The sequence below is a fragment of the Euphorbia lathyris genome, chromosome 2 (genome assembly GCF_963576675.1).
Source record: "Euphorbia lathyris chromosome 2, ddEupLath1.1, whole genome shotgun sequence".
Classification (NCBI taxonomy): Eukaryota; Viridiplantae; Streptophyta; class Magnoliopsida; order Malpighiales; family Euphorbiaceae; genus Euphorbia; species Euphorbia lathyris.
In genome coordinates, this window is record NC_088911.1 from 16,869,963 (window position 1) to 16,885,190 (window position 15,228).

Here is a 15,228-nt window from a genome sequence, read left to right on the forward strand (position 1 = left end):
TGCCTTCACCATGCAATCTTTTAGTCGTTTTTTAATCTTTTTTTCATCATGTTCATTTATTATTTCAATATTTATTTACTAATTGTTAAAAACTGAAATAAAAGGTTAACCGACCGAATAATTAGTTAACCGGTTAATGGTTAACCAAATTTAATGGACTAGTGTATGGTTAGTATATTTAAAAAACTAAAAAAATGGTTAACCGACCAAATTAATCTTAATAGATTGGTTAACTAACCATGTCCACCCCTATTTACAATGTGTAAGGTGATTCGATTGCACCCCATTGCGCATGAGGGAGCATTTCATCAGGTAATTAGTTAAAGGCTTATAAATTCTATTTACTTATAGACTAGTGTAAATTCTCATTTCTTTCCTATGTGGTATGTGAAAGCTTAATTTTCTCTTAAAAACCAGTTCAAGTGGTTCACTTTGATTATCAATTTCTCATTCATCACTTGTCCATTTTAAGCTTATACTATATCGTTAAAAAGATCCCATGTCATAAAATACGTTGACATATTTCAAGTTATTTTAAACTTTATTTATCCGTTATATATTTAAACCTCAAGTTTGACAAAAAAAAAATTAACAAACCAAAATTATTATTTTAACTTCCAACATATACAATCCAAAAATTCTCTCAAGTAACATACACAATAATGTAATCTCATCTCAACATATAAATCAATCAAGATTAATATTGATTCATCTTCCAACTCAAAAGACAAAGAAAATGATCATAATCTAAGTTATAAAAGGAGACTATAGCCAAAATCCAGACAAAACCCAACATTCAGGGTATCAAAAAAATGTAACGTCGTAGTAGGGTTTTGTTGTGCATATCCTAAGTTGGGGTTTGTTTTTTCCGATTTCTTCCTTCCCACTGCTGTTTGGTTGTACTATCATGGTGCTCGATCGATGCCTCTCACCGTCTTACTCTTTTGGTCACTTGATTTCCACTCTCGGTATCATTGGTCATTTTTCTCTTGTCTTTCTGATTTTACCAAATTGTTCTATGGAGGACCTGGCGAACAACTGTCTTCAATTATCACTGGATATCGAGGATGTTGTGCCGATAGTGATCCCAGAGGAAGTTTTGTTACCTGATTATGATTTCCACTTAAGTTGTGTGGGACGGTTTGTGACTTACAAACCTATTAATATTGAGGGTATGAAAATCACGTTGTCTAGCCTTTGGAAACCGGCAAGAGGCATGTCCATTGTGGAGCTGGATGGAGGTCACTACTTGTTCCAATTTAATCATGTCTTCAATGTGAATGCAGTCCTGACTAGTGGTCCTTGGTCGTTTGACAATAAATTGCTGGTTGTAAAAAGGGTGTCTAGTTTGGAGGACATTCGTGTTGTTGAATTGAATGAGGTTGCGTTTTGGGTACAACTACATGGTCTACTTATGGGATTTCATATAGAGAAAATTGCAATGACTTGTGGTATGTTTGTGGGTCTAGTCCTTCGTACGAATCATTGGGATTACTTAGAGTCTTTTCATGGATATGTATGTGTCCAAGTGCAACTGGATATTGGGGTACCCCTCAAGCAAAGAACAAAATTGGGTAAATCAGTAAAAGAATGGGGCTGGATTAACTTTTAGTATGAACGACTCTTTGTTATTAATCACCATATTTTAGAGAGTCTAAAGTGTAGTTTTAACCCTATTTATATGATTTTCTAGCCTTATTACCTTGGTTTATAGTGGCTTCTGCCTATTGCTTATCTAATAAGTGTTTTGAGATGTTTTAGGAACAATCGAGCATGAAACAGAGCAAAATGGGATAACATTAGAAGCACTACTGGTGCTACTCATCCAGTCTACTCGGTGAGCAGAAGTAGGCTAGTAGCAATTCAAATCGCAAAAAGGTGTGCTACTCGTCCGGTCTACTCTGCGAGTAGAAGTCGACTAGTAGCGATTCAAATTCGTTTCTATCATATTTCTATCTTAGGAGTTCCAATTTGAATCAACTCAAACATCATATTCCGATCTAAAGGAGGCTAGAAGACCTAATTAGACCAGAGGATGACCTAAAGCACTATAAATAGGGGCTTTATCTTTGTAATTAATCATCGAAGATTAGAAATCATTAATTAGCTTAGTTCTTAGATTAGCTTAGTCGTAACTTAGTTTTACTTTCTGTTTTTACATACTTCGATTTCTATTCCGTTCTATCTTAGTTTAGATTAATGTTTTTGTTCAATTATTAGTTTAGTTAAGCAAGCTTTGACATTGGTTTATTTTCTCACCTCTTATTCTCAAGTTTAGTTCATTTAATTCGAGTTTTCTCTTCATCTACATTCTCTTCGTCTTTTATTCTTGAATTAATAAACCTAGCTTGTTGAACATGAGTTCATCTTCAATCCATCTCATTATGCCCTCATGTCTTAGCTCAGGCATGAGTTAAGCCACTATAGGCTAGGATGATGGTGAACCGTGTTTAACGAGTATGGATCATTAAATAGGCATTTAGGTTGTGTTGTAGGATTTAACTAGAGAATTAACTAAAAGTATTGCTTACCTCTATCTAAGAAACCTAACCAAGTAATTAGGTAGAGAAGTTGAATTGTGAAACCTAATCAAGTAAATGAGTCAATTTAGCATATTAGTTAATCTTATACCTTAACCGGATAGTGCTACTTCGTGGTCTATGTTACGGCTTAGCCTTGGTTTTCATAAACGTCTAATGACTTCAAGCATTATTAGGGATTTTACCTAACCAAGTATCAGCCTAATAGTGTTTGAAGTAGATCTAGTAAGTTCTTAACCGGAATTACTACTTTCTAATAGAAAATCACCATCTCAAGTTAATCTTTAAATTCACACAACATACACTTATCGATTCATAGGAGTTAGCACGGGGATCCTCAATCCAAGTATTCCATTCATTCATTTAAATATATTAATTGTTCAATTTCTTTGCTAATGTAATTGCTTTATTAGTAGTTAAGGCTACATACTTATCACGTCTAAATCAATCCTTAGATAATACAGAATTCGAGTACGAATAGGGCATTAGATACTAGTCTCTGTAGGATCGATATTGTTCTTTAGAATATTTACTACTTGATACGATAGAGTCCACTTGCTTTCTAGAGTTAGGCATATTTTATCTCTATCAATCCCGCACTTTTGCTTTTTCTATGGATTGCTAGGACATAATGCCAGAGATTGCTCTCTGTTTTGGGCATTGAACGATCTGGACTTGCAAATGATGCATGGCTCATTTCTACGTGCTGCCTTTTGCTGTTTTTCACAGAATATATCCCCTTGGTTGAACAGTTCACCTATGTTGATTTCCCAAATATCCTTAATGGCTGCAGGTCAAGGGTCTCTAATCTTATTGGCACAAACACATGAAAGGTTGAAAGAGCAAGTTGAGAGAGAGGAAGTTGTTCACTTTAGTCGTTGATCTAGAGCATAAACATCGTGTTAAGGAGAGTAGTGACAAAATTGATATGGAAGGCATAATCAATGAAATAGAGATATCGAAAGAACATAGTGCATGGGTTAGCTAGAAGCCATGAAAATCTTAAGTTGGAACTATCGAGGCGTGGGTAACCTTAGGACAGTTCTTAAGCTCAAGGAGCTCGTTTTTACCCACAAACCATCCATCGTATTTTTGATGGAAAGCATGATTAGTAAGGAGGCGGTATTACAAGTTAAAGATGGAATTAGCTTTGATAGGTGCTTTGCAGATTGGGAGTTGCTCTCTTCTAGACGATGGAAGATGGGGAGTTGCTCTCTTCTGGACGATGGAAGTAAATGCGCATTTAGTAAAATTTGGTACTAATTTTATCGATGTGATAGTATCAACTGAGAATCTGCCAAGGTAGAGGTTCACGAGTTTTTATGGATTTTTGGAGAGAAGTAAACGATCATTTTCTTGGCAGTGTATGAAGAACATGTATAGAATTTTGGATCTCCCATGGTTGGTAATGGGAGATTTCAACGACATGTTGTTTTTGTTTGAGAAAAGTGAAGGTCGTGGCCATTTGTTTGCACTATTATTGGGTTTTGCTGAAATGTTAAACTTTTGTGCACTCTTAGAGGTTCTTATGTGTGGACGCCCATTTACTTGGATCCAAAAAAGACGGGTTCATGATGTAATTGAGGAGAAGCTCAATAGGGGTGTAGTGTCTCAGACCTGATAGGATTAATTTCCACTGGCAACAATTCAGAACATCTACACAACCCAATCAGACGATTCTGGCACTATTACTGTTAATATCGAAAACTCAATCTGCATTCGCGGCTCCCTTTCAATATGAGAATTCTTGGGGCTTGAGGAATGATGTCGAGTGGTAATACATCAAGATTGGGAAAACTCAGTTGCTCTTACGTTCACAAACAGGTTAGTGAAGTGCCGCGTGAAGCTTCTGCAGTAAGGGTCAAATCATAAGTGGCAATTTCAGGGCAAGTCGTCCTAATTACGACTTCGACTAGAAGGGCTTTGGGGTTCGAGTAATGTTGCAGAACTTCAACGAGTCAGTGGAGAGTTAGATGATGTGCGACTGACATATGAACATTATTTGAATTAGAGAGCCAAAATTAAATGGCTGCAGGAAAGGGATAACAATTCCCGATATTTTTCATGAAACGTCTAAACTTGAAGGCATAAGAATGATTTTGGTGGACTATACATGGTTGGCAGTCAGCATCTGACATGGTCGACTAGATTAGAAGCGGTGTAGAGTCATTTTTAGGGACTGTTCATGTCGCAAGGTGTAGAAGGACTCGAGGTGATTGAGTCGGTCAGTAGTAGACTGCCGCTGGTACAGAAACAACTCCTTTTGCATGACTTTTTAGAGGAAGAAGTTAAGTAGGCGATTTTCTCAATGCATCTGGATAAAGCTCCGAGACCTGATGGACTTAACCCAGTCTTCTTTCAACAACACTGGCAGAAAATTAGTACTACGGTTTCCTCTTATTGTACTATATGTTTGAATATGGGTACCATTTCGATTCACCTCAATATTACTAATATTGTCCTTATCCTGAAAAAAAAAACTCCATGTGGCAATGATAAATCTTCGGCCTATTGCACTCCGTAATGTTCTAATGAAAGTTATGACTAAGGTGGTGGCCAATAGACTGAAATTGGTACTTGATACTGTGGTTTCTCATGCTCAAAGTGTGTTTGTTCCAAAGTAGTATATTATGGATAATATCATGATAGCTTATGAAGGTGGATATGTATTGTGGTTAGGGAAAGGAGGGAGAAAGGGTTATACGACATTAAAAGTGGATATATCTAAAGCGTATACAGAATCGAGTGGGACTTCCTTCGAATAGCGATGATTCACATGGATTTCTCTATACGGATGGAGTTGATTATGGTATGTGTTTTGTCGGTGAAGTATGAAATAACTAATCGAAATGCATCTTTCGCTCATTTCAAACCTTCAAGAGGGCTCCAGTAGGGTGATCCATTGTCCATCTATTTGTTTATCCTATGCATAGAGGTGCTAACATCACCCTTATAGAAGGCAGAAGAGCTCGATAGTATTCATAAATGTCGTATTTGCAGGGCCCCCCCTTCTATATCTCATATATTATTTACTGATGATAGCTACTTCTTCTTTTGGGCAATGATTTCCGAGTGTGGAGCGATCCAACAGATCTTCCAAGTGTATGAGAGAGCATCCGGATAGAAGATTAATTTTGATAAATCAAAGATCATGTTTAGTGCAAAAAATTTCCACATGATCGTATGGTAGAGCTGGCACAGTTTCTGGGGGTCGAGATTGTAGGCAGCTAGGATACTTACTTGGGATTGCCTTCAGAGGTTGGAAGGAGTCGCACTTCTACATTCTCATATGTAGTGGACCGTTTGAGCAAGAAGTTGAGAGGGTGGCCATGGAAGAAGATTTCACAAGGTGGCAAAGAGGCGCTGATTAAAGTAGTGGCTCAATCACTTTCGTCCTATGTCATGCAAGTATTCTCTCTCCCTAAGTTTATATGCGATAGAATCGAAGTTTTGCTAAATGGATATTGGTGGGCCGAGGGGTGAAATGGAAAGCGTGGAAATATCTCTGCACTCGTAAAGAATACGGGGGATTAGATTTCAAACATTTTCAAGAATTTAAAGTTGCTTTCCTAGGCAAACAGGTTTGGGAATTCCTTACTCGTTCATAGACCTTCGTGTCCCTCATTTTTAAGGCACATTATTTTCCTAATTCGAACTTCAAGGAGGCACATTTTGAATATAATCAAGTGCGATTTGGTCCAGTATATATAAATACTGCGAGTTAGTAATTATGGGTACCCAAAATCGTATTGGAAATGGTCGGGGAACTCGGATATGGCTGGATTTGTGGTTTGATTCGGATGTTGGGGGCCCTAGTAGTTTAGTCGTCCTGGACGAAGAGTGGACGGTTGACAGGTTAATTCACAATGGGCAATGAGATACTGATATTCTTACTGAGTTATTTTCACAGGAAGATCGACAACTCATCTTGCGCATCGCGATATCCTTACATGAGATTGAAGATAAATTGTGTTGGCGGTGGGAGAGGAAAGGTATTTACAGTGTTAAATCATCTTACTATACTTTGGTGTCGTCATACCCGAAGCTGTGAGGAGACGTGTCGAGCTCCTTGGAATAAGTTATGGCAGTTATCTTGTCCCTCCGAAAGTCAAAAACTTCCTCTGGTGTGCAGTTTGGAATATTCTTCCAACAACTGATAATCTTCAATTTCGATACGTTCATGTTGATATCATTTATGCCCTATGTCAGCAGGTTGTAGAGTCAGTATCACACATACTCCTTGACTTTCCGGTCACTACCAGTGTGTGGAATCAGTCGTTAATGGCGGGAAGTCATCAAATTTTGGTTGGGTCGGTGTTTGAGCACTAGTGGCAAGTGTCGGTGGCTAGGAGTTGATCTGAAGCAGCAGACAATTGGACTATGTTACTGTAGTTTGTCTGGCACAGACGTAATAAGCTGGTGTGGGAACGAAGATCTTTCATCCCTTCGGAGGTAGCATCCAGAGCTGTGAGGTTCCTAGAGTCGTGGAGACAAACACAGGTTTGACATGGTGTTAGTGTTATGGATGACACGAAAAATCAGAGAAGGGCGTAGCTTCCACCAGCTTCAGGTATTAAAATCAATTTCGATGCCTCTGTCCGACCTGGAGACGTAAAACCAATATTGGTGTTGTGATACGCGATCCCTATAGGTTGTTTGTGGCTGCTGGGAGTGAGTCGATTGCAAGGGATTTCTCTCCGACTATGGCGGAAGCAATCTCCTGCCAAGAAGCTCTTAGCTGGATTAAGCATCGAGGAGACGATGTAATCTGTGTAGGGGGAGATTTACAATCGATTATCAATGAGTTACTACAAGGTGAAGAGGACGATTTCTTGAGCTTAGGATTAATTTTGGTGGATTGTCGTGATCTAACAAAGCAGATTCCAAGTTGTAGTTTTCATTTTATTCATAGAGGATCAATCATACAGCGGATAAAGCTGCAAGATTGGGGCTCGACGCCTCATTTTTTATTATAACTTCCTTTTCCCCTCTTTCTTTTGTAAACCTGATGATTAATTTATATTCCATCATTGTTATTTTTTTTTTAAAAAAAGTTCTAAAAGTTTGAGAAAAACATGATTCGGGAATAATTTTGGAGATGTTAGAATCTAAATCCAGAATTTTTAGAATTTGTTTTGGTTCCCTCAATCTATTATTGGATATTTGAATTTATTGTAAAGTGGAAGTCTGATCCAATTATTTATTCATGGGCCTAAAAAAAGAGATCAATAAGCTCTGCCTATTGGCTTCCTCAAAAAAACCAGTGTATTCCTAATTTCATGGAAGACTTAAATGGATCAAATTGAAAGATTAGAAACTTAATCTATAAAATTTAAAATATTAGATAAAATGATAAGAATTGGGTAGATTACACTCATGGCAACACTATGACCACTAAACTTCAATTATTAACAATCTGACCCTTAAATTTTACATTTTTTAAACACACGTGGTTACTCAATTTTAACTAACTCTTCACAATAACTGCTAATGACCTCAAAATGTAAATATTCAAGAATTAAAATTGTTCAGAACGAAATTTACCATGAAATCACATTTTCTATTTTCTAAAATCACTTTTTTTTGGGATCTTTATCTCTCTAAAAATTCACCCTCTCTCCTAACCAAACAACACTTAAATAACCTCAAAACGAAAATTGTCAAGTAGCCGCCGATATTAAAAAGTGTAAAGTTCAGCAATCATACTGTTAAAAATTGAAGTTCAGTTCTACCCGGAAAGAAGTCTAGAAGTAGCTATTTTTCTTGTTTTATTCTTAAATAGGTTGTGGTATCCATCAATTGAAATATTGAAGTAGCTATTTTTCTTGTTTTATTCTTAAATAGGTTGTGGTATCCATCAATTGAAATATTTTAATATGATGTGATGGCCACAAATTCCTTTATTACCTTTGTACACTTGCATTGGAACAGCATCAACCTAATCTTCATTTCATAACAATGGCCGACAGGAAGAAACAATTTATGGGCAAACTTTCCAAACAAAATCTCTAAAATCTTCCACCAAATTTCAAAAGTAACAAAGCATGGTTATGGTGTCTGTATTCCCTTTTTTTTTTTTTTTCCCTGTGTTAAAATTATTCATAAAACATTACACAAAACAACCATAGCTTGTGTTAATGGTGCACACAACACTCTGTGTAAAATCACCCCCTATATTACAACTAACTCGTTATACTTACAAACTCACAGAAAAAGAGACCCCCCAAAAAAACCTGCTAAGAAGAAGAAGAATTAATGAAATCAGGATAAAATTAACAAGAAAGACTAGCACACAAGTCGAATTCTGATGTAGTTGATCGAGAGCTGAGTAGTCTTTTGTTTCGATTGCAAGAAGTGCTTGCGGATTGTGATTCCGAAGTTTTCTGTTTCCTGACAATGAAGTATGAATGCATTCTTCATTTTTGAGATGTTTTTGCCTAAAAGAGCTTTCGGGGCTCTCTTAGTTTTACCGAACTGTTCTTTATGTACATGATTGTAACGATAAGTTAGGGGGAAAAGTCCGTCTAGAGTCATGTTGGGGATACTCGAAAGTTTTATTACCTGTAGCTGCTGAGATGCAATCTGCTGCATGAGTGATGAATGAATGACTTGCTTTCCTTCTCGCCTAGAAAGGAAGTAGGTCCGTTATTGTTATGAACGAATTAAGAGCTGTGGCTCGTTGTTTACGAATCGCCAGTGTTCTCATCCATCAGCTCAACTGGAATTGAAGTATTCCCATTTTCTGAACTTTCGTTTATACAGCTTAACGTTGTTTCTTCCAACAGATCACTTAAAATGGCTTCACCTATCTCAACAATCATGGTTTCGCAATCAGATTGCATATCCATCCACGTTCCGGTTTTCGACATGTCTTTCTTGACAATCTGCTCTAGCGTGCGAGGCAGTGGCAATGGGCGCAGGTACCAACACACTCCTCTCCAGACCTCATAAATAGCATGTTTCAAGTCAGGAGCAGGCAGGGTAGTAGATTTCGTAAATGACAGCCCGAGGGGGAAACCGAAGTAGCGTCCATATACCTCCATGAGACCCTCATTGATACAATCAAATAGAAGTTGCTTGTCTTTACAAAGCTCGTTGGGCAAGAACCCTACCTCGTCGAATATCGATGGGTCAAGAAGCGGATCTGAAGAATTCGACATGGTATAGAATTCATCCCAATTCAGTTCAGAGGCTTGCAACACTGCTTTTACGTACTCGAATATCGAATCCTCATACTGTATACAAGCTTTCAAAGGGGCGCCGGGATCTGCAGCTGATTGGACAAGCTCTTCAAACTTAATTCTCAAGGGTTGGATAGGTAAATCAGCTGAATATGCATATATAACTGGTATTAGGTAAAATACAATTTTATCATGCATAGCTATAAAACCGACAATTAGAAGAAAACGAGCTTTTGTATGATTGCCTACCCGGTTGTGATCTGATGCTTGCTGGGCTAATGTCCTCCTCAATAAAAAGTGGCTCGAGAACAGATACAGGACTCCACCGCTCTGATACCTCTACAGCACCATCAAGATTATAATCCTTCTTGTTGACTGAAGCGGAGGGCGGGGATGTTAGTATAGAAGGTGGAGACTGATGTTCTTCATGTAAATCCTACAAAAGGAGCAATAAGGTCCGTTAGGTCAATGTTTCAAACACTTCAAGTAGCAAGGACACAAAAACCAGCAAGTTAATTACACGTTTCGAGCATTCAGAAAACCCTTCTGTATCACAAACTTCAAAAACGTCAGCGTTCTGGTCATGTCTGGTCATCACAAAGTCATTTGGTTCAGAAAGAGTATCAACGATCTTGTTGTCTGCCAGGACTAAGATTTCAGTTGTTTTTGCAACTTCCACATCACCTGCAAAATTAGAAGGACGAAAATTAAGGAAAGATATAGGCATAATGTTTTAGCACTCTATATAGTAGACAGCTACAAATTAATACCTTGGAAAGTCGTACCATCTCCGATCGTGCATGAGGTTATTTCCACTTCACGATCGACAATTTCATGTGAGACGCTTGTATTTGAATTTGAAAAAGCTTCCGCCTTTTTATGAGTGCTGTCTTCGGAAGGGCATAACTCAGCATCCGAGTTTCTTGTCTCCTGACCAAGAGGGTTAACATTGTTTTCTGGTTTCGGAAATTTGTCGGTGGTAGAAAATCTTGTCTGTGCAGCAACAAAGCCTTGCCCCCAATCCCTTCCAGGACTGCCAACAGGAGAATAGTTGTACTCAGGAAGAGACAGAATCCTCCCAAGGGATTTCGGAACCTGTCTATTCGAAAAATCCGAATCCCCAGTCCCACTAGTGAACATCTCGGAAAGATGTTTTTTGGCCTCCGTATAAATGTTAGATAATCTTTGCCTCGGATAAAGAACAGTTGCATGATCTTTACTTATTTCACGCTCTTTCAACTTGTCAGTCCTCTCCCCCTTTTTCATACCAACTGGCGGCCTGGCAATTTTTTCGATAAAGAAGTGGTCTTTAGTCGGAGAGTTTCTTCCAGCATTTTCCTTGTATCTTTTTACATCATCTCCCTTAGCCTGATGTTCTTTAAAAAATCTCTTCGAAACACCATTCGGAGGCATCTCCTGATGTTCTTTTCCCATAGCCTGCTTTAGCCTTCTTTTGATCTCAGTTAAAAAAAAGTGGGAACCAACTCTTTCATTCGGTCCATTGTCGCTGACATCAATATGACATTCTGATGCTGGCCTATGGCTTCCTTCAGCATCAGGCTTTTCCGAGGCTCCAGCTGCTGGCTTTAAGATAACAATCGTTTTTGAACTTTGAGAAACCTTGTCTCCCTTTGATTGGTATTTGTCTATAGATTTGGCTTTCCTTCTAAAAAAATTGCGATCTTTGCTACGAGTGACCTTCTCGGGCTGTTTTAAGTCATGGATCTCCTGCTCCGACAAGTTAGATCCTCCAAGTGGCTTGGAGATTCCATCTTTCTCAACCTGCGCATTCCATAAGTTCTCAAAATATTGCACCAGAACCGACTTTGGACCTTGTAAGAGTTTCATAGAAAGCTCCTCATCCAAACTTAGAATTTTAAGGGCATCCATGAGCTCTTTGGAAGGACGGTCAGATTCTCCTGTTTCATGTTTTCCATTGATGAGCCTCTGACTTATAAAAAGTTTGATGGCCTCACTCAATTTCTCTTCAAAATCGGGATTTTTCTGTTTCCGGCAGTTGTAAGTTTCTTCGTGCTGGCCATGCTTTGTGCAACTAATATGATGGATCTGGCGGAAGAATTCTTCCATAAGAACATCCATATCAATATCACTAGTAGATTGCATTTCCGAATTCTGATGACCAGGCTTTTCAAATTCCGCATTACGAGCAGCCTCCATATCGTCTACGTATATCTCACCACTTTTTGTGCGATTTCTGCTTGTTCTTTTGCGGCTTTTCTTTTTGTATCCTTTATCTTCTGGGTTAGATGGTTTTGGTTCCGCTTCGGCAATATTTATCTCCTTAGTGTCTTCCTCACAGTACATCTCTTTTTCCATCAGTTTCTTCACACTTGGCTTACCAGCATCGGTTCCTCGTACGATGTTTTCTTCGCTGCCCTGATATTTTCAAATGAATAATTATAAGTAATGTACAAAAGACGGCCCATAATCTTAAGGATGAAATAAATTCGAAATAAACATTTAGTTTTGATGCATAATCGACACACTTACAGAAGTGACTTGACAATTTTCGCCAAGATCGATCAATAAATCAGGCTTATTCATTGCTTTCCCAGCAGCTGCAGAAGAAAAGACAGCCACCAATTAATCTAAGCATTCCAACTTCTACGAAAAAGAACTTAAAGCAGTAAAAATTTGTAGAAAAATGCTTCGTATACAAACATGATATCTAGGAAACTGTCGATTGTATGAAAAATGTTTGCAGACCAGACATAATTTCTAGATTTCTCTTTATCTTATTAAAATTCATTACAACTTCTATAGGATCTCTAACAATGTGCCTAAACGACGGTACACATGATTAACTTTTAAGATTCATCTGGAGTTAGAAGAGAATTTCTTACCATTGGCATGCTTGGTCCCGCGTCTCTTATCTGTAATCAGCTTCTGAGTTGTTCGACCATGGCGGAAGTCAAACATACTAATTATACCCCACATACATCCAGATTGGTCTCTTTCCTGTCTCACAGCACGTTTTTTAGATTTCTTTGCCATGATGAGTGATTTGTTACAATTTATGCTTCGCTGGTCCAATGATTCTCACTAGTTCGAGCGCTAGAAATCTGGTAAATGGCAAAGCAAAAACCAGCTATTCAAGTTAATTCCTATAAACACTTTCAGCTCAAAACATCAATATATGGATTGAGAGATACCGAATGCATTCCTCATCAATATAGTTCTGAAAGGAAATAAATAAGAACAATGACATTTGATATGATTGCATACAACATAGAAGAAGAAGTTGCACATAGAAGCGAATATTCATGAAGATGCTCAATAAAACCGATTATTGTGTTATAATCGTGTTATGCAATTTACATACTCGACATGATTATATATGATAAAAACGCAACAAAAATGATCGGATTGTCTATGGCAATCATGTTGTTGTGTCAAAATTGACAGCCCAACAATCACCCAAACCCAAATGCTATTAAGCAGATATCTGATACGAAATCTAATGGCCTATGTCGTATCAGTATGACATTGCAAAATAGCAAAGAAGTCAAAAAATCTTATCACGTAACAAATTGGCTATAATGTTCTGAAAGGCATCATCTTTCCCTCTAAGGTCATAATCAAAGAAAACTAATGAAACACAGAAGCAAGTAGAAAAATCTACAGGCAGGCTCAATTTCCCCCCAATTTTAGGCAAAGAAAGCAACTACTACAAGGAGAATAGGAGTGAAAACAGGTTATCGTATTATAATCATGCTATTTCTACTATAAATCACACAAAAATGATAATCGTGTCAAATGAGTCGGGTCAAGAGGTTGTGTCCGTAATTGTGTTGTTTTGTCAGAAATTAATAGAACTAAACTAAGGGAGAGAGTATCATTCTCATCTTGGAAAAGACCTAACTTCTTCAATGAACAAAAAGATGTTCTAATGACAATCATGAATCCTCAACATACTGATGATCAATCAACTGACAGCATTCAATTGAACATCACATAAGATCCTATACCAGTGATCTAAGAACCCTAGCAATAATTTGATAAAGCACAGACATTACATACTGAATTTTCAAGATCATCCAAAATATCCAGAAACAACAACACCCAAATCATCAAATTGTTCCAGGAAGAAGAAGGAATGAGAATAAGGAGGAAATCAAGCCTTAAAACAGATACCTGAAATTCGATAAGGCCAAGAAGAAGAACAATGCAGCTGGATAAACTTGAAGAAAGGAGAAATAGACAAAAATTCCAATTTCAGCGCCTGAAGCATCCCCAGAATCGTCAAGCACAAGATAGTCTAAGCTTACTTAGGAAGTTAATTGGCAAGATTGTTAAAAAGGGTTCTCCACAAGCGCCAGAAGATTCTCTGAACTTTCGGTATTTTGATCTTCCCCCAAATTGAAGAACAATTCAATTTCAAACTTCCACAAATAACAAAACCACACCAACAATCTAACTTGCTGAATATCAATAGCTCAAATCCAACTTCAATAAAACCCCCAATCGGAGAATCAATTTACTTTTTCTCGTTGGCAATCAGCACAGCAGCGCTGAGCCAACCTTTTCTTCAACACTCAAAACAGTAATCACCAAGTTTCTCGATACATGATCAGGAAGAAAAAAGGTTCCTGAAAGAAATTTATATGAAGAAGACGACGAAAAAAGAAAAACCCAAATGAATTTTCAAAGAAATTAAATAAAATTCAGCAAAATCAGACGGTAAAACAGGGATTTCCCCCTCTTAGTGGGTAAGTGGGCATCTTTTGACAAGCATAAAGAGAAAGAAGCTTGAATAAAAGACTTAAAAAAATGCTTATCTAGCACCGACCCATTATTTTTAAGGACAAATTCTTCTCGTATCGGCAGACATTACAGGCTAAGTGTGAAAGTGAAAGAAAGTTGAAAGCTTTAGAAAGTGTAGAGGAAGAGGAAGAAGATGAAGAATACATGACAGTTGGGTAAATGGGCCCGTAAAGAGAGAGCTTTGTATTGAAGAAAAACTTTATCTTTTTTTTTCCCCATTTTAATTTCTTTCTCTTCTCTGCAATTCCATGTTCAACTATCATCATCAAAGTCACAATCTTTCTCTCTCTCTCTAAAACCCCCTTTTTGGGGTTCTTTTCTCTCTCCTCATGACGTTTTGGGGGTTACTTTTTCATTGTCTAGAGAGAGAAAGAAAAACAATGGAATGGACTGTCAATCGCTCTCTGAGATGAAATTAGAGGAGAGTTTGGAGACAAACGCAAACAAAACAGAAATCAATGGCTGTAGCTGGGGCACAAATGTAAATATATGATAATATAAGGGTGCTTTTGTTATTTCAGTTGTGAAATAATACTTTTTCCTTTTTCTTTTTTCTAACGGGGTTTTTTTTATTGGTGGGGAAAATGGGTAAAGGTTAATATTTTCTTCATTAAATCAACAACAGTTTCAACAAACAATTAAATTCTTAAAAAAAAAAACAATTAAACAAATATATGGATTTATCGATAAAATCAATAACAATAATAATAGGGGTAAAACCC

At 37.5% G+C, this 15,228-nt stretch overlaps 1 protein-coding gene across 3 annotated transcripts; it reads right to left on the minus strand.

Moving 5' to 3' along the window:
* Nucleotides 1–8,557: 8,557 nt before the first annotated feature.
* On the minus strand, nucleotides 8,558–14,916 carry LOC136216959 (uncharacterized). Of its 3 annotated transcripts, XM_066003507.1 has the most exons (8): nucleotides 14,532–14,915; nucleotides 13,877–14,331; nucleotides 12,586–12,804; nucleotides 12,233–12,300; nucleotides 10,492–12,118; nucleotides 10,242–10,405; nucleotides 9,971–10,157; nucleotides 8,564–9,867 (listed from the first exon to the last, which is right to left on the minus strand). In XM_066003507.1, exons 3-8 carry the CDS (start codon nucleotides 12,734–12,736, stop codon nucleotides 9,224–9,226), a joined length of 2,841 nt encoding a protein of 946 aa, XP_065859579.1. In that variant the 5' UTR covers nucleotides 12,737–12,804; nucleotides 13,877–14,331; nucleotides 14,532–14,915; the 3' UTR covers nucleotides 8,564–9,223. The 3 variants fall into 3 exon arrangements, with proteins under 3 accessions (XP_065859580.1, XP_065859581.1, XP_065859579.1); XM_066003508.1 differs by having other exon boundaries at nucleotides 8,558–9,867; nucleotides 10,507–12,118; nucleotides 13,877–14,916; XM_066003509.1 differs by having other exon boundaries at nucleotides 8,560–9,813; nucleotides 13,877–14,916.
* Nucleotides 14,917–15,228: the final 312 nt, after the last annotated feature.

What these genes read in the sequence shown, in the direction of transcription:
- LOC136216959 (XM_066003507.1), bottom strand. Translation starts at nt 12,736, where the DNA reads ATGGCAAAGAAATCTAAAAAACGTGCTGTGAGACAGGAAAGAGACCAA. An exon ending in CGGGACCAAGCATGCCAATG is followed by an intron (nt 12,301 to 12,585) that starts GTAAGAAATTCT and finishes TTTCTTCTGCAG; the next exon opens with CTGCTGGGAAAGCAATGAAT. An exon ending in AAAATTGTCAAGTCACTTCT is followed by an intron (nt 12,119 to 12,232) that starts GTAAGTGTGTCG and finishes TGAAAATATCAG; the next exon opens with GGCAGCGAAGAAAACATCGT.